A 27,671-nucleotide genomic window follows, 5' to 3' on the forward strand; every position below is an offset into this window, starting at 1 on the left:
TACACACACACACACAGACGTCCATTTACGCACACACGCACACTCCAAACACAGGGCAGAGCCACCCACAGCCCACCAGAATCAGCCCAGACATGCATAGATATCCATTCATGATTTTTCACGAGGGCACACAATACGCACACACACACACACACGCAGACATCCATTTACGCACACACACACCAGAATCAACACTTTAAACCAGACAGCTGTCACTCAATGGAACACATATTCTTTAATAAACACCAGTGGTCACCAACCTTTTCTGAGTCACTTTCAGAGTCAAAGTCTACCGCTCAGAAAAGATTGTTGCGTGACTTATGCAACATTAACTGACTACATTTATAGTTGAGTAATTTAGCAGACTCCAGGCCAGAGTGACTTAATGGAGCAATTAGGGTTAAGTGAACATTGGAAGATTTTTCACCTAGTCGGCTTGGGGATTGAACCAGTGACCTTGGGGATTTGAACCAGTGACCTTGGGGATTGGTTCCTAACCTTGGGGATTGGCTCCTAACTGCAAAAAAAACAGTTCTGTAAGAATAATGTTTGCACAGTAGACCTAATATATTATCACATCATATTGACTATGTTTGGCCTGCCAATGTTGTTCTTCTCAGACTATACTATCTTTAAAATCTCAAGCTATGTAGATCAGTTGTTCTATTACTTGCAAGGCATAGTGGAGCATAATTAACTTTGCTGGACTAATTGTGCGGTACCTTCCTTTGATGGTCAGTCCTGCGGAGGGAGACAGGGAGAGCAACAGTAGGTCTATCTCTCACGGCCCCTGCCCTCTGCTTTCCTCCTGTGAGACTGACCAGAGGGAGACATCATCTTCCACCTGATGAAGACACTCGAGTCGCACTGCATCATTTCTGCCTAATTGACAAATGCCTGTTGTTCCTATGTTAAAGAGAAAGTTTAATATTACTCCATATTAAAATAGACACGACGAGCTGATAATCATAGACAGAAGGGACTATTGATATACTTGGCTAATCATCCATTACTGCAGATGCAGTGCTGGTTGCAGGGCGAGTTCAAGTAGGGAGAAGCGCATTTTGTGTTTAGTAAAGGTGTTGGGGAAAAAACAGTATTGACAGTGCTAAATAAAAACTGAAACATGAACATAAAAACAGCAGCTCTTCGTTGTAATCTTTGACAGTCTCTCTGGTTATGGTTTTAAAAGTTAGGACATCTCATGTAGGCTATTATCAAACTATCCTGTGGGTTAGTGGAAGCTGCAGGCACAGTGATTTGAGGGATCCAATTGGCCAGTGCAGTATGCACACTTGATTTTAGCTCTCCAGGTCCGCCGGGCAGGCAGAGTTTGTCCCGCCACCAGGCTGGCTCGCAGGGCAGCTGAATCAACTGGACCTATCGCCAATGGCACAAGACAAATAACATAAAAATAGAAGTGCAAGGCTTTATACAGTTATAGCCTGAAGCTCATTAGCATAATGTAACGTTAACGATTTCTGAAAATCGCAAATACAATGAAAATAATGCGCCTACTCTCAAGCTTAGCCTTTTCTTAACAACACTGTCATCTCAGATTTTCAAAATATGCTTTTGAACCATAGCAATTCACTAATTTGTGTAAGAGTATGCTAAGCTAGCTTAGCCTTTTGAGTAGCATTTAGCACGCAACATTTTCACAAAAACCAGATAACCAAATAAATAAAATCATTTACCTTTGAAGAGCTTCGGATGTTTTCAATGAGGAGACTCTCAGTTACATACCAAATGTGCAGTTTTTCCTGAAAGCGTCTTTGTGTAGGAGAAATCGCTCCGTTTTGTACATCACATTTGGCTACCGAAACGAACCGAAAATTCAGTCACCTACAACGTCAAACGTTTTCCGAATTAACTCCATAATATCGACCGAAACATGGCAAACGTTGTTTGGAATCAATCCTCAAGGTGTTTTTTCACATATCTCTTCATTGATATATCGTTCGTGGAAGCCTGCGTTCTTCTCTGAATTCTGTGGAAAAATACTTGCAGCTGACTTTTGCGCACCAATTTCGGCGCAGGACACCGGGCGGACACCTGGTAAATGTGGTCTCTTATGGTCAATCTTCCAATGATATGCCTACAAATACGTCACAATGCTGCAGACACCTTGGGGAAACGACAGAAAGGGCTGACTCACTCCTCTTGCATTCACAGCCATATAAGGAGACAATGGAAAACTGAGCCTCAAAAATCCTGCTCATTTCCTGGATGCCGTTTCATCTTGGTTTTGCCTGTAGCTCACGTTCTAGGGCACGCACAGAAAACATCTTTGCAGTTCTGGAAACGTCAGAGTGTTTTCTTTCCAAAGCTACCAATTATATGCATAGTCGAGCATCTTTTTGTGACAAAATATTGCGCTTAAAACGGGCACGTCTTTTTATCCAAAAATGATATAGCGCCCCCAGAGTTTCAACAGGTTAAGTAGGGGGACACATCTGGCACTGCAGGATTTGAGTCCCTACTTTGGTCCCAGCGCTCTGCAGGTAATTCACTAGGTCCCCCCGTGTGCTTCTGGGATTTTTGCTCACCGTTCTTGTGATCATTTTGACCCCACCGTGTGAGATTTTGCGTGGAGCCCCAGATCGAGGGAGATTATCAGTGGTATTGTATGTCTTCCATTTCCTAATAATTGCTCCCACAGTTGATTTCTTCAAACCAAGCTGCTTACCTATTGCAGATTCAGTCTTCCCAGCCTGGTGCAGGTCTACAATTTTGTTTGGTCTTGGTCTTGGCCATAGTGGAGTTTGGAGTGTGACTGTTTGAGGTTGTGGAAAGGTGTCTTTTATACTGATAACAGGTTCAAACAGGTGCCATTAATACAGGTAACGAGTGGAGGACAGAGGAGCCTCTTAAAGAAGAAGTTACAGGTCTGTGAGAGACAGAAATCTTGCTTGTTTGTAGGTGACCAAATGCTTATTTTCCACCATAATTTGCAAATAAATTCATTAAAAATCCTACAATGTGATTTTCTGTAATTTTTTCTTCTCATTTTGTCTGTCATCGTTGAAGTGTACCTATGATGAAAATTACAGGCCTCTCATCTTTTTTAAGTGGGAGAACTTTTGGTGGCTGAATAAATACTTTTTTGCCCCACTGTATATAATGAAAATGAATTGGGTGGGTTGAGATTAAATATAAAAGCACTAAACCTCTCTCTAAAATCTTCACTTATTCAAAAGTTTTACTTGAACCCTAAATGGTTCTCATGTAGATTACTAAGAAAAGCTCATCCATTGTTTAAAAATTGCCTTTGTGCGGATTGCCATGTCTCATTTTTGATTAATTGAAAATTATACTTTTTTCAAAGTATCTATGACTTTATTTTAACTGAACACTGAAACAAAACGAACAAAGTGCAAAATGAAACCGAAACAGTCCTGTCAGGTGCAGAAAACACTAAACAGAAAACAACTACCCACAAAAACCATGTGGGAAAAAGCTACCTAAGTATGGTTCCTAATCAGAGACAACGATAGACAGCTGTCCCTGATTGAGAACCATACCCGGCCAAAACAAAGAAATACAAAACATAGAAAAAAGGACATAGAATTCCCACCCAAATCACACCCTGACCAAACCAAAATAGAGACATAAAAAGCTCTCTAAGGTCAGGGCGTGACAGGTGGCAGCGGGAGGAGGTAGGGAACTGGTCTGTTTGCCCAAAATAAAGGATCAAAACTGTCGGAGGAATGAAAATAGCATAAATAGGAAAGTATACCAGTTTCATTTGAGGACCAGGATGTTGACAACTGTGCCATACAGATTGCAAATAGTTGGGAAGAGATTTTTGATGTACCGATTCTATGGTACAGTGTCTATGTGTTGATATATAAAACAACGCAAGATTCAAGACAAGCTAAAATTATTATATAGAATTCTAACCACCAACAAAATGTTGAATATTCGGGGCATAAAATCATCAAAGCTCTGCAGATTTTGTTGTGAAGATACAGAATCAATTGACCTGTTTCTGGTCTCAGGTTCAGGAATGGCTGAAAATGCATAGCATTGATCTAAAATTGACCCTAGAAATAGTACTGTTAGGAGATCTGGAGAGACACGGTCAGTCAATTACTAATATACTAATACTCTTAGTAAAAGTATTTATCTTCAACTCACAATCTGTGGATTCTATTCGATTAGATAGATTGAAATTGTATGTTAAACATCACGGCATAGTTGAAAGATGTGTGTTGCGTAGAAACCCGAAGAGGGTTGGCCAGCAGAGATAGATGGGATGGGCTGAGGGAAGATGAGGTTTGGGATGTGGAATTGTAGACAAGTGGGAGTGGAGGTTGGTTGAGGGACAGGTTTTTTGGCCTGGTGGGAGATCTGTCAATGTGCTCTTGAGCAGGGCATTGACCCTGGATGCTTCTGTGTGTCGCTCTGAACGGGAATCTGTTGGATGACTGGTAATGATGTAGTTGTTGAGCGGCTTCACTGCAAGTATATTGTATGTTTCAGTTATTCAAAAAAAATACAGTTGAAAATATTTATTTTAAGTTTTTTAATAAATGTGAATATTTGTAGCTACTTTTTAAGTAAATGCCTGGAGTCAACTTGCGCAATACATTAGGATATGAAGACCGTTATGTTTTTAATTTCACCTGTCACATTATTTTTCATTACGAAGCTTATGCTTGTTTACAAGCACACAACGACGAGAAACCGGGGCCTTGTGACTGGTGTGCAGTACGTCCCAGGTGATCTAGTTACAGTATGGAATTCCCAACTAAATGTTTACCAGTTAGATATCTTAAAATGTGCTAAATGCTCTGCAGTTGTGCATTTGATTTGCTAATTTAGTAGCTAGTAAACAATTTAGCTAAGTGGACAGTTTCTTCCAAAATCAAGCATTCACTTCGTAATAGCGAAGAATTTCCTCCTGGATCAAGAGCCTTGCTGGCTAATATTAGTTTTGTATGTGCAGCAAACTGTGAGTAGCTTGTTGTACTTATATACTTGTATAGTTTAGGTCAGACACTGTATAAAATGTTGTCAATGAGCTCGCTAGCCTTTAGTTAGCATTCTCTATGGGATTCTACATGTGCTTGTTATCATTGCTAGCCTTTAGATTACAGAGAATAAGTGGAGTTTGAAAGCAGCGCCCCTTGTGTTCAGTGCCGGTATTTCCGAATATCCCGGTATGACACAAGGACAGTATGAAGGTATGACAATTTGGACACTGTCCAAGCCTACTTTAAACTCTTTTAACACATTATCCTTGATATCAGTCTGCACAGTGTCCAATCAGTACACCAACACAATGTATTCCCTCATATTGAAGGAGCCGAGAGGGAGAGAGAGAGGGAGAGAGAGAGAGAGAGAGAGGGAGAGAGAGAGAAATAGCGTGACAAAGCAAACAGAGAGAAGAGGGAGAGGGAGAGGGGGGGGACAGAGGGTGAGACAAAACAAGGCAGGAAAATGACACTCATTCTCAAGGACAGATGGGTTGGTGTGTGTTCTCAATGTGTACAGTTCTCCCCTCCTGCTTATTTGTGTGTGTGTGTGTGTGTGTGTGTGTGTGTGTGTGTGTGTGTGTGTGTGTGTGTGTGTGTGTGTGTGTGTGTGTGTGCGTGCGTGCGTGCGTGCGTGCATGCGTGCGTGCGTGTGTGTGTGTGTGTGTGTGTGTGTGTGCGTGCGTGCGTTCACATGCGTGCATGCACATCTGTGTGTGTGTGTGTACATTCTGGAGCATGTGTACGTGTGTGTGTTGAAGGTTGAATGAATATCCTCCTGGGGCTCCAGCCAACACAGTGTTGCCGCCCTCGAGCAACTTGGGTTGTAACATCCTTTGTCAATTTTACAAATTGTCACAGCTAAAAATAGCGTCTGTATAAATCAGATGGGTGACAGTGTGCTCATTTCACCCACAGAGCAGCAGTCACTGGAAGGAGACAGACAAGACAGGTCCCCTGGGCTGGTTGTGCTCTACGTTAGCAAGCTATCTTATGCTAGTCTGTGAATGTTTCTGCACTAGCCTGTTTTAGCCAGTGTTAGCATTTGCTAGCCTGTGCTAGCCTTAGCTAGCGCCTGCTAGCCTGCCATGTGTTAAGCTATGTTATCGTGTAAAATGAACTGCTGTACATGGACTTGTCAAAATGACGTCGTATCCCAGGTTGCGGCAAATTACATGTTGGAGGGGTAGTGGATAGTTCAGAGAATACGAACTTGAGGGGAGACAGCATTCTGCAATTTGACCCTTTTTATACGACAGAGACAAGCTGAACTAAGCCAAGGTGAGCTGTACTGAGCTGGCCTGGTTACGCATCCACCATAGTTGCTGCAATTGTGCTCGAAAGGACAAAGTGAGAGTAAAATCCCAGGCAACGCAGGACAGATTAGATATGCATGATAGTGTGGGGTCCTAAATATAGCTGGGTTGGGTTGTTCTTGAGTGTATCTTTGTCTGAGTTAGCCTAAGTGTGTGTCTGTGTGTCTCTTAGCTAGTGTTTCAGTGTGTGATTGTCACAGTGAGTGCAGCACTGGGAGTGTAACACCGTACAGAGCACTCAGAGCACTCAACACTGGCTGGTGGTGGGGGTTGTGTGTGTGTCATGCGAGGAGAGTCCTCTCACTGCAGACAGGTTGAAAGAAATTGTTGACCCTTGAGAGCGTCCCTACATCGCTGCCATCACAGCCAGGCTCTACGAAGATGTCTTGTAGTAGTTAGCGCAGAGATGATGGTGCTGGACTTCAGTTTATGTGTGTGAGTGTGTGCTTGTTTTTCTACATTATCAGTAACTCAATGTCCTAACATTTCACACGGATGTCCTGAAAGGATAGGAAAACAATACGTTTTTTGAAAAGTCAGGTCCTAAATTTGTTCAAACACTATTTAAAGCTTAAGGGTTATTGTTAGGGTTAGTGTTGGAAAATACATTTTTTAATGGTCAAACAAAGCTGTGTGTGTGTGTGTGTGTGTGTGTGTGTGTGTGTGTGTGTGTGTGTGTGTGTGTGTGTGTGTGTGTGTGTGTGTGTGTGTGTGCGTGCGTGCGTGCGTGTGTGTGCGTGCGTGCGTGTGTGTGTGTGTGTGTGTGTGTGATGGAGAGCCCTGTACAAAGACCATGCATTATTAATACCACCACTACAGCAGATGGCCCACAACTGTACAGACCAGCACAGCTGGGTCACAGACTGTGTGTGTGCAGGGGTAAGGGGGTATTGGTTAGTGGGTTGTGTCTTGATGCCTTTGTTTAATTGAACCTTTATCTACAATCTCATTGAGATCAAATCTATTTTTCAAGAGAGACCTGGTCCAACCAACACAGCAGCAAAGTTTCAGACAAATCTCAGACATAACAACTTACAGACACACCATAAACAAATAGACGTAGACACACATACATTATGATTACATACAGAAACATGAACATCATAGGTCAAATATATCATGTGTACCACCGCATTAAATCCTAACAACGGGGTGACAGGTAACCAAGTGGTTAGACCGTTGGACAAGAAACCGAAAGGTTGCTGTATCAAATCCCCGAGCTGACAAGGTAAAAAAATATGTCATTCTGCCCCTGAACAAGGCAGGTAACCCACTGTTCCCTGGTAGGCTGTCATTGTAAATAGGAGTTTATTCTTAACTGACTTGCCTAGTTAAATGTAAAACATGACAGTCACATTCTTCAGTATGTGAGTCAACCAGACTTTCTAACTCCTCCAAAAAACAAGATCCTGGTGTTTCAAACTCCAAGATTGTCTAGCTGAGACTCTTAATCTCTCCTGTTGTTCTTCCTGTTGGTCTCTCTCTTTCTGTCATTCTCTCGTTTTGTCTCTATGGCTCTCTGGCTGCTTTTCTCAATCTCCTATTGCCTTTCTCCCCATACCCTACCCTACCCTACCCTACCCTACCCTACCCTACCCTTCCCTACCCTACCCTACCCTACCCTACCCTACCCTTCCCTACCCTACCCTACCCTACCCTACCCTTCCCTACCCTACCCTACCCTATCCTACCCTACCCTACCATACCCTACCATACCCTACCCTACCCTACCCTACCCTACCCTACCCTACCCTACCCTTCCCTTCTCTCTCTCTCTCTCCCCCTCTCTCTCTCTCTCTCTCTCTCCCTCTCTCTCTCCCTATTCTCTCCTATTTTATTCATATAGTAATCTGGGCAAAGCATCCCGTCTTCCAGACCAAAGCCCTGTGTCCCCTCTCATACTGTAGCAGCATCAGTACTGCATGTTTCCACACCTAGAGCAAACAGCCATAACTCTCCCTCTCCCCCATTGGACAGCAGTGGGTCAGATCCAGCTCCTCTACAGAATGTTTCAGGAAGTGCTCTGTACTGGAACACCATGGAGTAGAGGAGTGTTGTTACACTGTCACATTAAAACACACATACACACACACACACACACGCACACACACTGGTATGCAACAACACTCACACAGACACTTCAGAGACATAGCAGAGACACGGCATCCCGAAACACAGCAACAAAGCAAACACACTCATGATAAACATGGAAACCAGAGGCTTCCGATAGAATGGGGTTGCCTAGGAAACAGCTGGAAGGAATCGTAGCTATTTGTGTTCAGCATATTTTCATTTTGTCTAAAACAGAGAGGGAGGAAATGAACCTACAGAGAGGGGATTTGTTTTTACAGGTCCTTCACCGTCCCGGGGTGAAACAACACAGTAACCTACACTGAAAACTCTTGTGCACACACACATACGTGTTGGCACACACACCTCATCGCTGAGAGTAAAGCACTCACACTCTCGTCAGACCATTGTTAGCATAGGTGTGTGTGTGTGTGTGTGTGTGTGTGTGTGTGTGTGTGTGTGTGTGTGTGTGTGTGTGTGTGTGTGTGTGTGTGTGTGTGTGTGTGTGTGTGTGTGTGTGTGTGTGTGTGTGTGTGTGTGTGTGTGTGTGTGTCTCTGCGTGCGTGCTTGAGTGCATGTATACATCTGTATGTGAGTGCATGCATGTGTTTGTCCTACAGGAAAAACCTCTCTTACCTTCTCACCTTCTCACTGGCGTAGCGCAGTTTCTCTGGACCCCCTCAAAGTCGGGGTTTAACTTTAAAAATGTATGACATTTTATTGTGGCATAAACACAACCAGTCATGATGTTTTCATTTGATTGTCAAAAAAATCACTTCAAATGTTCCTTTAAGTAGGCGTGCTAGCTTCTACCTGTGATGGTGTTTCATCAGTCGAAGTTGAGGACGAGCTGGTAGTTTTGCTGACGTGGTTATCGTCAGGAATTTGATCAGATTGATAAAGTTTTTTGTTTTTTTTTACATTTTTCGTGCACCACTTGGTCTTGCCTTTTGTTTATCCATGTTGAACAACTCACTTGTTCTCCATCCGAGTCCCACCTGATTCACCAATTGGGTGAGGAGGCCGAGGCGGGCCGCCACCGCTGAGAAATGGGCTAATTAGATGCAAGAAAGCGATATTGTCCGACTCACCTACTAGCCATGTACATTGGACAACACAAACACTTTGCTTGCTGCAAGTGGAAATTACTGTCAAAATAATTCATAATTATTCCTCAAATTTAGACTAGGTGTGAGATGATGGGCACATGGGCCCCCAGAACTCTTGTGCCCCCTCCCTGCCTTGTGGGGCCTGCAGGGGTTTCCGCTATGCCAGTGTACCTTCTGCATACTTTAGCCCGGGCAGGTCTCCCGTGATACAAGTCAGTATCCAACGTCCATCTATGTCCGAGGACGTCGGGAGATGACGTGGAAACATGCCACTAGGTGAAACACTGAGCGCTGTTACCTTCAAGAAGGCTTTGATTTTGCTCGGGCGCTGGGGACGGGGATGGTAGATAGACGTAAGCATCTGCCTCTGTAAGCATCTGCCTCTGTAAGCATCTGCCTCTGTAAGCATCTGCCTCTGTAAGCATCTGCCTCTGTAAGCATCTGCCTCTGTAAGCATCTGCCTCTGTAAGCATCTGCCTCTGTAAGCATCTGCCTCTGTAAGCATCTGCCTCTGTAAGCATCTGCCCCTGTAAGCATCTGCCCCTGTAAGCATCTGCCCCTGTAAGCATCTGCCTCTGTAAGCATCTGCCCCTGTAAGCATCTGCCCCTGTAAGCATCTGCCCCTGTAAGCATCTGCCTCTGGTTTCGAAGGTTGCGTGTTTGAATCCTGACACAGAAGGTTGTTTTTTGATATGTTAGTTTTAATAAGCCTATCCCAAACCTTAACACTTACCTCAACCTTCAGACTTAATGCCTAACCTTAAGAATTCAGATGAACGTCCAATCTGACGTGAGCCTATGGGAGCTTGTTGCTTTAGCCACAGCCCATACTCCAGCTCTGTGACAAATTATGCCATAATACAATTACTACGCTCTATCACTTATGCTTTAAAAAAAATGTGCAAGATGGTTTCCTTCTAAAATGAAAAAGTTATTTACTACAAAGCCAAGCTCATTATTTTCATGCAGTACCTCTATGGGATTTAATAGCTCAGTAGTCAGTGGAGCAGTGATGTTGTCAGGGCTAGATGTTACTTTAGTGTGGTTGTGGAGCTCCACCACAGTATTGTCTGAACGGGTGTCATGTCACTGCTTGTCTGTCGCAGAGGGGGAAACATGATGCAGTAGTTTCCTAAAAATAGCACCTCCTTACAAAAATGGGTTAAGCAAGGAGCGTCTGTCTGTCTGTCTGTCTGTGTGTGTGTGTGTGTGCGTGCGTGCGTGCGTGTGTGTGTGTGTGTGTGTGTGTGTGTGTGTTGTATTATACCACAATTCGTACGTGGAGATTCTTTACCTGGAGCCTGCTGCATTAGTTTTTCCTCTTGCTGCAATACCGGCGCTGGCCACCGGAGAGCGCCATGGTACACTTCTTCAAACAGCAGACTGTCCTTGTGAGTGTAGTATCCCTGATGGTCCGTCCTGAGGAAAGCCTTTTAGGAGGGGATGTTCAAGGGCATTCACGACTCTCCTTTCCTTTCTTGCTCTCTCTTTCATCCCTCTTTCTCTCCCTGCTAGGCCTGTTTGGGTAAAATAACAGTCATTTGATTACTTTAAAAGCTCTCGGGTTGCATAACTGGAGGTTTGAGCCTACTGACTGTTTTGAAGACGCTCTGCAGTACAGCAAGAGGCTTTATGTTTCTAATTTCACATCTGAAATGGGAGTGACTGTGTCCTAATGTTCTGTGTTTCTCTCTCTCTCTCTCTCTCTCTCTCTCTCTCTCTCTCTCTCTCTCTCTCTCTCTCTCTCTCTCTCTCTCTCTCTCTCTCAGGCTGGGTGGCTTTATTTCAGCCTATAAGATCGTGCCAGATGAAATTGATGAGATTAAGGTAAATTGATCATTGGATTTCTATCTTTTCGTCAATCAGACCTGGGTTCAAATAGTATTTAAAATCAAATACTTTGAGCATGTGATTTGGTGTGCCAGATGGACAGGGTTTGCACTTTTTGGTATATTCGATTGGTTCCATTTTTCCAGACAACCTCAATGAAGCGAGACTTAAGTATTTCAAAGACTTTTTGACCCCAGGATCTGTATTGTGGTGTCTTAGAGTAGGAGTGCTGATCTAGGATCAGGTCCTCCCATTGTCCATATGATGTTAATCACAATAATTTAAACATTTTTTTTAAATGATCCAAGATGCGTACCCCTACTCAGAGACGAATGAATATGGTCTGCTCAGCAGTAACTTATCTTTCTATCCCTGTCTCACTGTCTTTCTAGAAGACATACACCCCTTCAAATGAATTTGGCTATTTCAGCCACACCCGTTGCTGTCACGTGTATAAAATCGAGCACACCGCCATGCAATCTCCATAGACAAACATTGGCCATAGAATGGCCTTACTGCAGAGTTCATTGACCTTCAACGTGGCACCTTCAACTGTAAGTGCTGTTATTGTGAAGTGGAAATGTCTAGGAGCAACAACGGCTTAGCCGCAAAGTGGTAGGCCACATAAGCTCACAGAACGGGACCACCGAGTGCTGAAGCGCAGAGTGCGTTAAAACCATCTGTCCTCGGTTGCAACTCTCACTACTGAGTTCCAAACTGCCTCTGGAAGCAAAATCAGCACAAGAACAGTTAGTCGGGACATTCATGAAATGGGTTTCCATGGCCGAGCAGCCGCACACAAGCCTAAGATCACCATGCGCAATGCCAAGCGTCAGCTGGAGTGGATTAAAGCTCACCGCCATTGGACTCTGGGGCAGTGGAAACGTCTTCTCTGGAGTGATGAATCCAGGATGACAATGCCTCCGTCCAGCATCAGTTCCCAACCTCACTAATGGTCCTGTGGCTGAATGGAAGCAAGTCCCCGCAGCAATGTTCCAACATCTAGTGGAAAGCCTTCCCAGAAGAGTGGAGGCTGTTATAGCAGCAAAGGGAGGACCGACTCCAAATGAATGCCCATGATTTTGGAATGAGATGTTCGACGAGCAGCTGTCCACATACTTTTGGTCATGTAGTGTATGTCACACCTTGTATACAGTCCAAGCCACAATCGTCACCCCCATGACCCCTTAGCAGTGACCTACTGTATGTCACAACCTCTCAGTCAGTGCCAATGAGACTCGTGTCTAATGACATGAGGCAGAGCTAGGAGCCTATCAGATCCTATGTCTCAGTCTGTCTCTCTCTGTCTGTCTCATCAGGAGACTCTGGTGGACTGGTGTGATGAGAAAGAACTCAATCTCATCTTGACAACCGGGGGGACCGGCTTCGCTCCCCGTGATGTCACACCTGAGGTAAGTGTGTGTGTGTCTGTCTGTCACCTAGCAATTGTACCTTGCTGTGTTACCCAGCCACAGGCTTTCTTTCTTCTTCGTCTACTGCGTCTTATCTGCACCGGCTCCCCTTGTCTCGAAGGAAACGGTAACATGCAGATCCAAAATGACAAAGGGTGGTGTGTGTCACTGAGAGGGGAAAGGAGTGGAGTGTGAGGGGAGGGGATGGAGGAGCCTCCAGAGCTGATGAGTACAGCCACACACAGGGCTGTCTGTCCGCTACTGTTACTAATGGCTCTCAGAAGTACCACTGGAGTGCCTTCATATATCACCACTGAGACACTTGTGGGTTGGTTGAAGACACATACTCAGTAATATGGTATATGATAGCACTGTGTGTGTGTCTGGACACGTTTAGCTATTCTCGTGGGGACCAGAAGTCCCCACAACAGTAGTAAACCAACTATTTGTTGCCATGAGGTCAAATGCTATTTCTATGGGGTTTGGGGGTAAAGTTAGAATTAGTGTTAGAATTATGTTAGTTTTAGAGTTAGGGTTAGGAGCTAGGTTTAGTTTAGGGTGAGGGTTAGGAGCTAGGGTTAGGTTTAGGAGCTAGGGTTAGTTTTAGGGTCAGGGTTAGGAGCTTGGGTTTATTTAGGGTCAGGGTTAGGAGCTTGGGTTAGTTTAGGGTTAGGGTTAAGGTTAGGTTTTGGGGTCAGGGGTTAGGGTAAGAGTATGGGTTAGGGTTAGGTATAGGATAGGGTCAGGGGTTAGGGTAAGATTATGGGTTAGGTTTAGGGTATAGGGTTTAGGGTTAGAGGTCAGGTTTAGGTTTAAGGTTAGGTTTAGGGTTACGGTTAGGGTTTAGTGTTTAGGTTTAAGGTTAGGTTTAGGGTTAGGGTTAAGGTTAGGGTTAGGTTTAGGGTTTAGGATATAGGTAAGGGTTAGGGTTAGAGTATGGGTTAGGGTTGGGGTTAGGGTAAGAGTATGGGTTAGGGTTAGATACAGGGTCAGGGGTTAGGGTAAGATTATGGGTTAGGGTTAGGTATAGGGTCAGGGGTTAGGGTAAGATTATGGGTTAGGTTTAGGGTTTAGGGTTTAGGGTTTAGGGTTAGAGGTCAGGTTTAGGTTTAAGGTTAGGTTTAGGGTTACGGTTAGGGTTTAGGGTTTAGGTTTAAGGTTAGGTTTAGGGTTAGGGTTAGGGTTAGGGTTAGGTTTAGGGTTTAGGATATAGGTAAGGGTTAGGGTTAGAGTATGGGTTAGGGTTGGGGTTAGGGTAAGAGTATGGGTTAGGGTTAGGGGTAAGAGTATGGGTTAGGGTTAGATACAGGGTCAGGGGTTAGGGTAAGATTATGGGTTAGGGTTAGGTTTAGGGTTAGGGTTAGGGTTAGGGTTAGGGTTGGGGTTAGGGTTAGGGTTAGGGTTAGGGTTAGGGTTAGATACAGGGTCAGGGGTTAGGGTAAGATTATGGGTTAGGGTTAGGTTTAGGGTTAGGGTTAGGGTTAGGGTTAGGTTAGGGTTAGGGTTAGGTTTAGGGTTAGGGTTAGGGTTAGGGTTAGGGTTGGGGTTAGGGTTAGGGTTAGGGTTAGGGTTAGATACAGGGTCAGGGGTTAGGGTAAGATTATGGGTTAGGGTTAGGGTTAGGGTTAGGGTTAGGGTTAGAGGGTTAGGGTTAGGGTTAGGGTTAGGGTTAGGGTTAGGGTTAGATACAGGGTCAGGGGTTAGGGTAAGATTATGGGTTAGGGTTAGGGTTAGGGTTAGGGTTAGGGTTAGGGTTAGAGGGTTAGGGTTAGGGTTAGAGGGTTAGGGTTAGGGTTAGGGTTAGGGAAATAGGATTCTGAATGGGACTGTACAATACAGTATAGCTGTACAATACTGTGTGTGTGTGTGTGTGTGTGTGTGTGTGTGTGTGTGTGTGTGTGTGTGTGTGTGTGTGTGTGTGTGTGTGTGTGTGTGTGTGTGTGTGTGTGTGTGTGTCTTTTCTATTGATGAAGGCTTTATTACCCAGTATCCCCTGCTTCTGCGTTGATGATCCCACTGTAGGTGTCAAGGAATCCTCTCCCTCTCTCTTTTTCCTCTCTCTTCTCCCTCCATTGAGATATGCTTCCTTTACTCTCTGGCTTCTCTCTCTCCCCCCTCTCCTTCTACCACCCTCCTTTCTCACCCACCCTTTCTCTCTTTCCCTCACCACCTCTGCTCTCTCTCCCTCCCTATCTCTTCTCCCCCTCCCCCTCCCTCTCTCCCCCATCTCTGCTCTACCTCTCTCGCTCTCTCTCTTTTTCTCTCCCTCTTTCTCTCTCTCTCCCTCTTTCTCTCTCTCTCGCTCTCCTTCGTTCTCTCATCTTTTTCCTCCCTCTCCATCTCTCCTGAGTCCTAGCTAGCCCACGATGCTCATCAGTGGCTGGTACTCTTTGAAGTCTTCTCGTTCTCCTCTCGTTCTCCTCTCTTCTCCTCTTCCTCACTAATGGACTGTTTGTGTCACTAAGCTCAAGGGCACAGAACATACAGCTGGAGGAGAGAGAGAGAGAGAGAGAGAGAGAGAGAGAGAGAGAGAGAGAGAGAGAGAGAGTCAGTCAGTCTTCTCTGGTTCTCTGTTTTATGGGGAACCTGCTGCATCAAGCACACATACAATACACTCACAAACACACAAACTGATACACACACAACCTGATACACACACACACACACACACACACACACACACACACACACACACACACACACACACACACACACACACACACACACACACACACATGGAAACTGATGCACACAGACATGGAAACTGATGCACACGGGCATGGAAACTGATACATACACATATGGAAACTGATGCACACACACGCACATGGAAACTGATACACACATCTGGAAACTGATGCACACACACGCATGGAAATTGATACACAAATGGAAACTGATAAACACACACAAACATGGAAACTGATGAACACACAAAAACATGGAAACTGATAAACAAACACAAACATGGAAACTTATGCACACACACACATGGAAACTGATAAACACACAAATGGAAACGGATAAACACAAACAAAGATGGAAACTGATACACACAAATGGAAAATGATATACACACGAATGGAAACACACACACACACACACACATGGGAATTGATACACTCACGCACACATGAAAACTGATACACACACATGGAAACTGATACAAACACACAGAAACGGATACACGCAAACACACGGAAACTGTTACAAACACACGGAAACTGATACACACATGGTACTGATACACACATGGAAACTGATGCACATACACACACATGGAAACTGATACACACATATGGAAACTGATGCACATACAAACACTGATTCAAACACACGGAAACAGATACACACACACACACACACATGGAAACTGATGCCATCATATAGGAAAACTGATACAAACACATATGGAAACTGATGCACACAGACATGGAAACTGATGCACACAGGCATGGAAACTGATGCACACAGACATGGAAACTGATGCACACACAAACACACACATGGAAATTGGTACACACACAGAGAAACTGATACCCTCACACACACACACACACACACACACACATGGAAACTTATTTTAAAAAACACACATGCACATGGAAACTGATAAACACACACATGCACATGGAAACTGATAAACACACACATGCACATGGTACTGATACACACACACACACACATGGTACTGATACACACACACACACACATGGTACTGATACACATACATGGAAACTGATACACATACATGGAAACTGATTCAAACACACTGAAACGGATACCCACAAACACACATGGAAACTGACTCCATCATACATGAAAACTGATACATACACATATGGAAACTGATGCACACGCACATGGAAACTGATACACACACACGCACATGGAAACTTTTACACACATATGGAAACTGATGCACACACACACATGGAAATTGATACACAAATGGAAACTGATAAACACACACAAACATGGAAACTGATAAACAGACAAACATGGAAACTGATGCACACACAAACATGGAAACTGATAAACAAACACAAACATGGAAACTTATGCACACACACACATGGGAACTGATAAACACACAAATGGAAACGGATAAACACAAACAAAGATGGAAACTGATACACACAAATGGAAAATGATATACACACGAATGGAAACACACACACACACACACATGGGAATTGATACACTCACACACACATGAAAACTGATACACACACATGGAAACTGATACAAACACACAGAAACTGATACAAACACACGGAAACTGATACACACATGGTACTGATACACACATATGGAAACTGAGGCACATACACACACATGGAAACTGATACACATATGGAAACTGATGCACATACACACACATGGAAACTGATGCACACATATGGAAACTGATGCACATACAAACACTGATTCAAACACATGGAAACGGATACACACACACACATGGAAACTGATGCCATCATATAGGAAAACTGATACAAACACATATGGAAACTGATGCACACACACATGGACACTGATACACACATATGGAAACTGATCCACACACACACATGGAAACTGATAAACACACAAATGGAAACTGATAACACACACAAACATGGAAACTGATACACACAAATGGAAACTGATAAACACACACAAACATGGAAACTGATAAACACCCATACATCGAAACTTATAACACACACATACATGGAAACTTTTCCACAAACACACACATGAAAACTGATACACACATGGAAAATGATACACACACGAATGGAAAACACACACACACAAACATGGAAATTGATACACTCACGCACACATGAAAGCTGATACACACACACATAGAAACTGATACAAACACACGGAAACTGATTCACACACACACATGGTACTGATACACACACACATATGGAAACTAATGCACATACACACACTTGGAATCTGATACACACACCTATGGAAACTAATGCACATACACACACATGGAAACTGATACACACACATGGGGAAACTGATTCAAACACACGGAAACGGATACACACAAACACACATGGAAACTGATGCCATCATACAGGAAAACTGATACAAACACATATGGAAACTGACGCACACACACACATGGAAACTGATACACACATATGGAAACTGATGCACACACACATGGAAACTGATACACACATGAAAACTGATTCACATGGAAATCGATACCCACATGAAAACTGATTCACGTGGAAATTGATACACACATGAAAACTGATACACACACATTAAAACTGATATGCACACATATGGAAACTGATAGACATGGAAACTGATACACACACATACATGGAAACTGATACACATGGAAACTGATGCACACACATGGACACTAATACACACACATGGAAACTGATACACACGGAAACTGATATATAAATATACATGGAAACTGATAGACATGGAAACTGATACACAAATGGAAACTGATACACACATGAAAACTGATATGCACACATATGGAAACTGATGCACATGGAAACTGATACACATTGAAACTGATACACACACACACACACAGAAACTGATACACACACACATATGGAAACGTATGCACACATATGGAAATGTATATACACACACACATGGAAACTGATACACGCACACACATGGAAACTGAAACACACACATGGAAACTGTTACACAAATGAAAACTGATACGCACACATATGGAAACTGATACACATGGAAACTGATTCACACACATACATGGAAACTGATGCACATGGAAACTGATACGCACACATGGAAAGTGATGCACACACACATAGAAACTGATGCCCATGGAAACTGATACATACATACATGTAAACTGCTACAAATGGAAACTGATATACACACATGGAAACTGATGCACACACACATGGAAACTGATACACATGGAAACTGATACATACACATACATGGAAACTGATACACACATGAAAACTGATATGCACACATATGGAAACTGATGCACATGGAAACTGATACACATGGAAACTGATACACACACACACACACACACACGGAAACTGATAAACACACACACATATGGAAACTTATGCACACATATGGAAAGTTATATACACACACACATGGAAACTTATACACACACACATGGAAACTGATATACACAAAAATGGAAACTGGAACACATATGAAAACTGATAAACACACACATGGAAACTGATGCACACACATAAAAACTGATACCCACACATGTGGAAACTGATACACTTGGAAACTGATACACACATACATGGAACTGATACACATGGCAACTGATACTCACACATGGAAACGGATACACACACACACAGGGAAACTGATGCACATGGAAACTGATACACACACACATTGAAACTGATACACACACATGAAAACTGATGCGCACACATATGGAAACTGATACACACACAGGGAAACTGATACACATGGAAACTGATACACACACACATGGAAACTGATAGACATGGAAACTGATACACACATACATGGAAACTGATACACATGGAAACTGATACACCTGGAAACTGATATACACACCCACATGGAAACTGATACACACCACACAGGGAAACTGATACACATGGAAACTGATACACACACACATGGAAACTGATAGACATGGAAACTGACACACACACATATGGAAACTGATACACATGGAAACTGATACACACACACACAAACTGATACACACACACATGGAAACTGACACACACACACACACACACACATGGAAGCTGATACACACAAACAAAAATAAACGGATACACACAAACATGGAAACTGACACACACACAAACATAAAAACACAAACATGGAAGCACATGCAGACTTACATGCAAACATGAAATTCTCAAATAAATTCATGCACACACACATACATGCAAACAGATACACACTTACACACAAAACATGTGTGTTCTCTCTCTCTCTCTCTCTCTCTCTCTCTCTCTCTCTCTGTGTCTCTTTTCATTCCTCAGGCTACAAGAGAGGTGATAGAGCGGGAGGCTCCAGGGATGTCTCTGGCCATGCTGATGGGTTCTCTCAACGTCACACCACTAGGCATGCTCTCCAGGTGAGACACAAACACACACACACACACTAACATGTATACTCTACACACACTCGTACAGACAGACACAGACACACACACACACACACACACACGAATGTATACTATCTACACCAGAGGAGTCTGGTGGGAGTAGTTATAGGAGGACGGTCTTATTGCAATGACATTAATGGAATTAATGCAACGGAGTCAGACATGTAGTTTCCGTATGTTTGATGTGTTTGATACCATATAACTACTCCCACCAGCCTCCTCTGGTTTACCCACTCATTCACGCACATATACACACTGTCATACTGTGAACCTCTAATACACACTCTTCTCTTGTGTGTGTGTGTGTGTGTGTGTGTGTGTGTGTGTGTGTGTGTGTGTGTGTGTGTGTGTGTGTGTGTGTGTGTGTGTGTGTGTGTGTGTGTGTGTGTGTGTGTGTGTGTGTGTGTGTGTGCAGACCCGTGTGCGGCATCCGTGGCAAGACACTTATCATTAACTTACCAGGGAGCAAGAAGGGTTCACAGGTAAGAAAACAGAACCACTTTAACACCTGCACTCAGATCAGTGTTTCCGGGCCTGTATTCACAAAGCGTCTCAGAGTAGGACTGCTGATCTAGGATCTGCTCTCTGCCTTTTATTCTAAATGATTTAAAGGGTAAAAATGATGCTAGATCAGCAATCCTACTCTGCGACTCGTGGTGAATACGGCCCCTGGTCCCACGTTTACTTAGATCAGTGTCGATGTAACTGAGTACTTCTAGGAGTAAAGGTAGCATGCATGTGCACGCTCTACCTCTCTCTGTGCCCCTCCCTCCATCTGTCTCTCCTTCTTTCTGTTTCTCTCTCCGTCTTTCTCGCTCTACCTCTCTCTGTGCCCCTCCCTCCATCTGTCTCTCCTTCTTTCTGTTTCTCTCCTTCTCTCCTTCTTTCTGTCTTTCTCACTCTACCTCTCTTTGTGCCCCTCCCTCCATCTGTCTCTCCTTCTTTCTGTTTCTCTCTCTGTCTTTCTCGCTCTACCTCTCTCTGTGCCCCTCCCTCCATCTCTCTCCTTCTTTCTGTTTGTCTCTCTGTCTTTCTCGCTCTACCTCTCTCTGTGCCCCTCCCTCCATCTCTCTCCTTCTTTCTGTTTGTCTCTCTGTCTTTCTCGCTCTACCTCTCTCTGTGCCTCTCCCTCCATATGTCTCTCCCTCTTTCTGTTTGTCTCTCTGTCTTTCTCGCTCTACCTCTCTCTGTGCCCCTCCCTCCATCTCTCTCCTTCTTTCTGTTTGTCTCTCTGTCTTTCTCGCTCTACCTCTCTCTGTGCCCCTCCCTCCATCTCTCTCCTTCTTTCTGTTTGTCTCTCTGTCTTTCTCGCTCTACCTCTCTCTGTGCCCCTCCCTCCATCTCTCTCCTTCTTTCTATTTGTCTCTCTGTCTTTCTCGCTCTAACTCTCTCTGTGCCCCTCCCTCCATCTCTTTCCTTCTTTCTGTTTCTCTCTGTCTTTCTCACTCTACCTCTCTCTGTGCCTCTCCCTCCATATGTCTCTCCCTCTTTCTGTTTCTTTCTCTCTACCTCTCCCCCATCTGCCTCTCTTTCTTTCTTTCTTTCATTCTCTCGTTCATTCTTTCTCTCTATCTCTGTCTCTCCCTCCATCTGTCTCTCTTTCCTTCTCTCTCTCTCCCTTTCTCTCTCTCAATTCAATTCAATTCAAGGGGCTTTATTGGCATGGGAAACATGTGTTAACATCGCCAAAGCAAGTGAGGTAGATAATATACAGAAGTGAAATAAACAATAAAAATGTACAGTAAACATTACACATACAGAAGTTTCAAAACAATAAATACATTACAAATGTAATATTACGTATATATAAGTATGTTGTAACGATGTACAAATGGTTAAGGGTACACAAGGGAAAATAAATAAGCATAAATATGGGTTGTATTTACAATGGTGTTTGTTCTTCACTGGTTGCCCTTTTCTTGTGGCAACAGGTCATACATCTTGCTGTTGTGATGGCACACTGTGGAATTTCACCCAGTAGATATGGGAGTTTATCAAAATTGAGTTTGTTTTCGAATTCTTTGTGTATCTGTGTAATCTGAGGGAAATATGTGTCTCTAATATGGTCATGCACTTGGCAGGAGGATAGGAAGTGCAGCTCAGTTTCCACCTCATTTTGTGGGCAGTGTGCACATAGCCTGTCTTCTCTTGAGAGCCCGGTCTGCCTACGGCGGCCTTTCTCAATAGCAAGGCTATGCTCACTGAGTCTGTACATAGTCAAAGCTTTCCTTGAGTTTGGGTCAGTCACAGTGGTCAGGTATTCTGCCACTGTGTACTCTCTGTTTAGGGCCAAATAGCATTTTAGTTTGCTCTGTTCTTTTGTTAATTCTTTCCAATGTGTCAAGTAATTATCTTTTTGTTTTCTCATGATTTGATTGGGTCTAATTGTGCTGCTGTCCTGTGGCTCTGTGGGGTGTGTTTGTGTTTGTGAACAGAGCCCCAGGACCAGCTTGCTGGGGGACTCTTCTCCAGGTTCATCTCTCTGTAGGTGATGGCTTTGTTATGGAAGGTTTGGGAATTGCTTCCTTTTACGTGGTTGTAGAATTTAATGGCTCTCTCTCTCTCTCTCTCTCTCTCTCTCTCTCTCTCTCTCTCTCTCTCTCACACACTCTGTCTCTGGCTCTCTCTCTTTTCTCTCTCTCTCTCTCTCTCTCTCTCTCTCTCTCACACACACTCTGTCTCTGGCTCTCTCTCTTTCTCTCTCTCTCTCTCTCTCTCTCTCTCTTTCTCTTTCTGTCTCTGTCTCTCTAACTCTCTCTTTCTGTCTCTCTGTCTGCCTGTCTTTCTCTCTCTCTCTCTCTCTCTTTCTGTATCTCTGTCTCTCTTTCTGTCTCTCTCTCACTCTGTCTCTCTCTCTTTCTCAGTGCTGGTGTCAGCTTGGTTGGTGGTCACCCAGCTGACTAAGAGGGCTCGTTTCTCTCTCTCTCTCTCACTCTGTCTCTGGCTTTCTCTCTCTCTCTTTCTCCCTCTCTCTCTCTCTCTCTCTCTCTCTCTCTCTCTCACTCTGTCTCTGGTTCTCTCTCTCTTTTCTCTCTCTCTCTCTCTCTCTCTCTGTTTCTCGCACTCTCTCTCTCTCTTTCTGTCTCTGTCTCTCTAACTCTCTCTTTCTGTCTCTCTGTCTGTCTTTCTCTCTCTCTCTCTCTTTCTGTATCTCTGTCTCTCTGTCTCTCTCTGTCTCTCTCTGTCGCTCTCTCTCTTTCTCTCTCTTTCTGTCTCTCTCTCTCTCTCTGTCTCTCGCTCTCTCTCCCTCTCTCTCTCCACTAGCGCTGCCCCCACATCTGTCTCTGTCTTTGTTACTGAGGCCCGCTTCTCCTGATCGATTTGATTATTTAGTTTTATCAATTACGTCACCTCTTCCAATCGGGTGCCATATTAGTGTCTCCCCCATCAGGCCCCCAGTCAACTTTAACTGCATGAATGGCCCATCACCCACTTTTATTAACTCAGATCCCACATCATAAAGACTGGGTAAGGAGGGAACGTAGGCGGCTGATCTAGTAGTCATCCTGTCTCTCTTTCTCAAAGTTTTAGTCTTATTTTGGTTTCTCTTTCACTGATCTTTCTTTTTATTTCTCTTTCCCTTTCTCTCTCTCCCCCTCTCTGTCTTTTTCTCTCTCTCTCATTTTCTCTCTCCCCCTCTCCCCTCTCTCGCTTTCTCTCCCTCTCTCCCCTCACTCTCTCTTTCTCTCGATCCCTTTCTCTCTCTCCCTCTCCCACCTCTTGTTCTCTCTCTCCGTGTTTCTCTCCCTCTCCCCCTCTCTCTCCTTCTCCTCCCCTCTCTCTCGCCCCTTCTCACTCTCTTTCTCTCTCTCTCTCTCACCCACCCACCCCCCCTCTCTCTCTCTCCCCCTCTGTCCCTTTCTCTCTCTCCCTCTCCCACCTCTCTTGTTCTCTCTCTCTGTGTTTCTCTCCCTCTCCCCCTCTCTCTCCTTCTCCTCCCCTCTCTCTCGCCCCTTCTCACTCTCTTTCTCTCTCTCTCTCACCCACCCACCCCCTCTCTCTCTCTCTCTCCCCCTCTGTCCCTTTCTCTCTCTCCCTCTCCCACCTCTCTTGTTCTCTCTCTCTGTGTTTCTCTCCCTCTCCCCCTCTCTCTCCTTCTCCTCCCCTCTCTCTCGCCCCTTCTCACTCTCTTTCTCTCTCTCTCTCACCCACCCACCCCCCTCTCTCTCTCTCCCCCTCTGTCTCTTTCTCTCTCTCCCCTAATCTCCTCCTGCCATTCCTTCTTCATTCCTTCTTCATTAATGTGACCCATTGGCTGTCTGTCTTTTTCCAGGGATTCTACTCCTGATTATTTCTGACACCCTTAAAGGCCTTTTCACATTGTATACTTCAGGCTATTTTAGCCCCAGGCTAGACTGTCCCTGGGCTAAAATAACCCAGGCTAAGCTTTAGCCCTGGGCAAAGGATTTTCGCGTGTATTTTAAATCCCTGTGCTAATGGGGAAACACAACATGCCACCAACAGTCTCTGAGACATGACCAATGTTATCAACAATAGCATTTATTAACATGTTATTTCAAAAGATTCTGGCCTAGCATTTGATTTCTGACAGTGATGGTTTGTATAAACCTTGCTGTCTGACAATATTATTATCATGGATATATCCAATTAAATGTCAATAGAAAATGGATGAAAACAGACGTCATTTGCGTGCTTGCTGTTAGGCATAGCAACCAATGATTTTGTACGGATTCAAGTATTTTGTTTTTTGTCTTCAGGATCAACTTACTTATCAAAATAACATGCAGAATGCATTACAGGCATCACGAGCATATGTTATTTAATTGGCAATGCAGCTTTTGTGATTGGACAGTGGCCATTCTAGGCATTGTTATTGACCCTGTTTCACACTGGTTCCAGAAAAGTCGGTTCCATCCCTGTTCCGGAGCGGGGCCAGAAAGCCCACTTTACAATGTGCAAGTGTGAGCACTCTCTTAGCCCTGTGCTAAAATCTCTGTATTTTTATCCCTCTTTATTTCTCTCTCTCTCTCTTTCTCCCTCTCTATCACTCTCTCTCTCATACACACTCACTCACTCACTCACACACACACACACACGCCAACAGTTCAGAAGTTGGCTTCAAACTCAGGAGGGAGCGTAAACAGTGGACCGCGTGTAGAGAGCAGAGGAGCAGAGAGAGTTGTACCTTGGCTAAAACCGAGAGCGCTGCTGGGCTTTGGCTTTGCATCATACAGGGACTCATCCATTCAGTCTCTTTCATATCTGTCTGTCTGTATGTCTGTCTGTCTGAGGGGCCCCTGTGTGTGTGTGTGTGTGTGTGTGTGTGTGTGTGTGTGTGTGTGTGTGTGTGTGTGTGTGTGTGTGTGTGTGTGTGTGTGTGTGTGTGTGTGTGTGTGTGTGTGTGTGTGTGTGTGTGTGTGTGTGCGTGTGCGTGTGCGTGCGTGTGTGTGACTTTTGTGTCGCACCTGCCTGGTTGAAATATGTTTTTCATGTGTTGGTATGGGGGGCGCTGTCCTCAGACAAGTTAAGCTTAATTTTGATGTATTGCACTTGTGATTTTATGAAAGTTAAATATTTATAGTAATTTCATTTTAATTTGGCGCTCTGCAATTTCACCGGATGTTGTCGAGGTGGCACTGATCCGAGAGAAGTTAAGCACTTACAAATTTGTAACATATTGTACAAATTGAAATTCTTAACATATATATTGGTTGACCTCAAGGACCTGCCACTGTATATTGCTTGTTTGATTTCTATTATGAAAAGCACTATAGAAGTTGAATTAGTTATTATTATTACTATCATACAAGTTGCAGACAAAATTGAGGATGTAGCATAAACTAAATGGATTTTTTGGGGGGACCAGTTTTTGCTCGTGAGCGCTACTTTCAAAACTACTGGCTGATATTATACAAAATCACTTTAAATAAAGGTTACTATTGTTACTTTAATCCTGGCAGAAATATGTTATGTGCCTGAATAAATAGGACATTATCAGAAAGGAGGTCAGCTGTTTGTAACCTGGCATATATTTGATTAATTATGTACTATATTATTGCAATGCCTAAAATGCACAGGAAGTTAAATAATTGCACAGATTAGAAGACTTTCTTGTTTACCCAACCGTGGGACAGACTATGTTTGTTACAACGCTAGGGACTCTGACGCTCTATTGGTTACACAGACTTTTGGCCTCCCATCCTATTCTAACAACCTCTCGCCGACTTTGTATTCATGTTACCTGATGAAATTGCTCTACAATGTGATCTTGTTGCCATCTAATGCACATTCAAATGTCATAAATCAACACGGCAGATCTCTCCCTGTCCTCTACCATGCCCTGATTGTATTACTGCTGATGATATCTGGAAATGTGCATGTACACCCTGGCCCATCTACTGTTGCTAGCCCCAATTCTGACTTGTGCTCTGATATCTGCTTCACTGATTTCTGCTCTCATTAAAGCCTGGGTTTTCTGCACGTTAACACTAGAAGCTTATTACCTCAAATGGATCAATTGAAAGTGTGGGTTCACAGCTCCAATCTAGATGTGTTGGTCATTACTGAGACGTGGCTAAGGAAGAGTGTTTTGAATACTGATGTTAACCTTTCTGGTTATAACCTTTTTCGGCAAGACAGATCTTCCAAAGGTGGGGGAGTTTTTAATTTCGAAAGGCCTATTTCTATTTTGCCTTGTTTATCAACCTATTGGCTTTCTTGATGTCTTTAGTATTCTCTCTGGTATGCAATCTGGTTTCCACTCAGGTTATGGATGTGTCACTGCAACCTTAAATGTCCTCAATTATGTCACCATTGCCCTTGATTCTGAGCAGTGTTGTGCTGCTATTTTTATTGACTTGGCCAAGGCTTTTGATACGGTAGACCATTCCATTCTTGTGGGCCGGCTAAGGAGTATTGGTGTCTCTGAAGGGTCTTTGACCTGGTTTGCTAACTAACTCCCTTAAATTGCAGTGTATAAAGTCAGAACATCTGCTGTCTCAGCCACTGCCTGTCACCAAGGGAGTACCCCAAGGCTCGATTCTAGGTCCCATGTTCTTCTCAATTTACATCAACAACATAGCTCAGGCAGTAGGAAGCTCTCTCATCCATTTATATGCAGATGATACAGTCTTATACTCAGCTGGCCCCTCCCCGGATTTTATGTTAAACGCTCTACAAAAAAGCTTTCTTAGTGTCCAACTAGCTTTCTCTGCCCTTAACCTTGCTCTGAACACCTCCAAAACAAGGGTCATGGGGTTTAGTAAAAAATAATGTCCCTCCCACCACAGGTGTGATTACTACCTCTGAGATTTTAGAGCTTGCAAAAATCTCAGAGGTAGTAATCACACCTGTGGGGAGAGTACTTGGGAGTATGGTTAAATGGTACACTGTCCTTCTCTCAGCACATATCAAAGCTGCAGGATAAGGTTAAATCTAGACTTGGTTTCCTCTATCGTAATCGCTCCTCTTTCACCCCAGCTGCCAAACTAACCCTGATTCAAATGACCATCCTCCCCTCGCTAGATTAAGGACACGTCATTTATAGATTGTCAGGTAAGAGTGCTCTCGGGTGCCTAGATGTTCTTTACCATTCGGCCATCAGATTTGCCACCAACGATCCTTATAAGACAATTCACTGCACACTAAACTCCTCTGTAAACTGGTCATCTCTGTATACCTGTCGCAAGACCCACTGGTTGATGCTTATTTATAAAACACTCTTAGGCCTCACTCCCCCTATCTGAGATACCTACTGCAGCCCTCATCTTCCACATACAACGCCCGTTCTGTCAGTCACATTCTGTTAAAGCTCCCCAAAGCACACACATCCCTGGGTCACTCCTCTT

General features: G+C 43.8%; 1 protein-coding gene across 5 annotated transcripts in view; it reads left to right on the plus strand.

Annotated features, from left to right (window-relative positions):
* The window catches only part of LOC135505813 (gephyrin-like), a 127,138-nt gene that overhangs the window by 46,076 nt on the left and 53,391 nt on the right, over nt 1–27,671 (plus strand). For all 5 annotated transcript variants that reach the window (XM_064924971.1, XM_064924967.1, XM_064924968.1 and 2 more), the window contains exons 3-6: nt 11,244–11,301; nt 12,624–12,716; nt 19,739–19,833; nt 20,279–20,345. In XM_064924971.1, the coding sequence (XP_064781043.1) occupies nt 11,244–11,301; nt 12,624–12,716; nt 19,739–19,833; nt 20,279–20,345 (313 nt within the window). The remainder of the gene's footprint in view (nt 1–11,243; nt 11,302–12,623; nt 12,717–19,738; nt 19,834–20,278; nt 20,346–27,671) is intronic.

Source organism: Oncorhynchus masou, chromosome 19 (assembly GCF_036934945.1).
Source record: "Oncorhynchus masou masou isolate Uvic2021 chromosome 19, UVic_Omas_1.1, whole genome shotgun sequence".
Classification (NCBI taxonomy): Eukaryota; Metazoa; Chordata; class Actinopteri; order Salmoniformes; family Salmonidae; genus Oncorhynchus; species Oncorhynchus masou.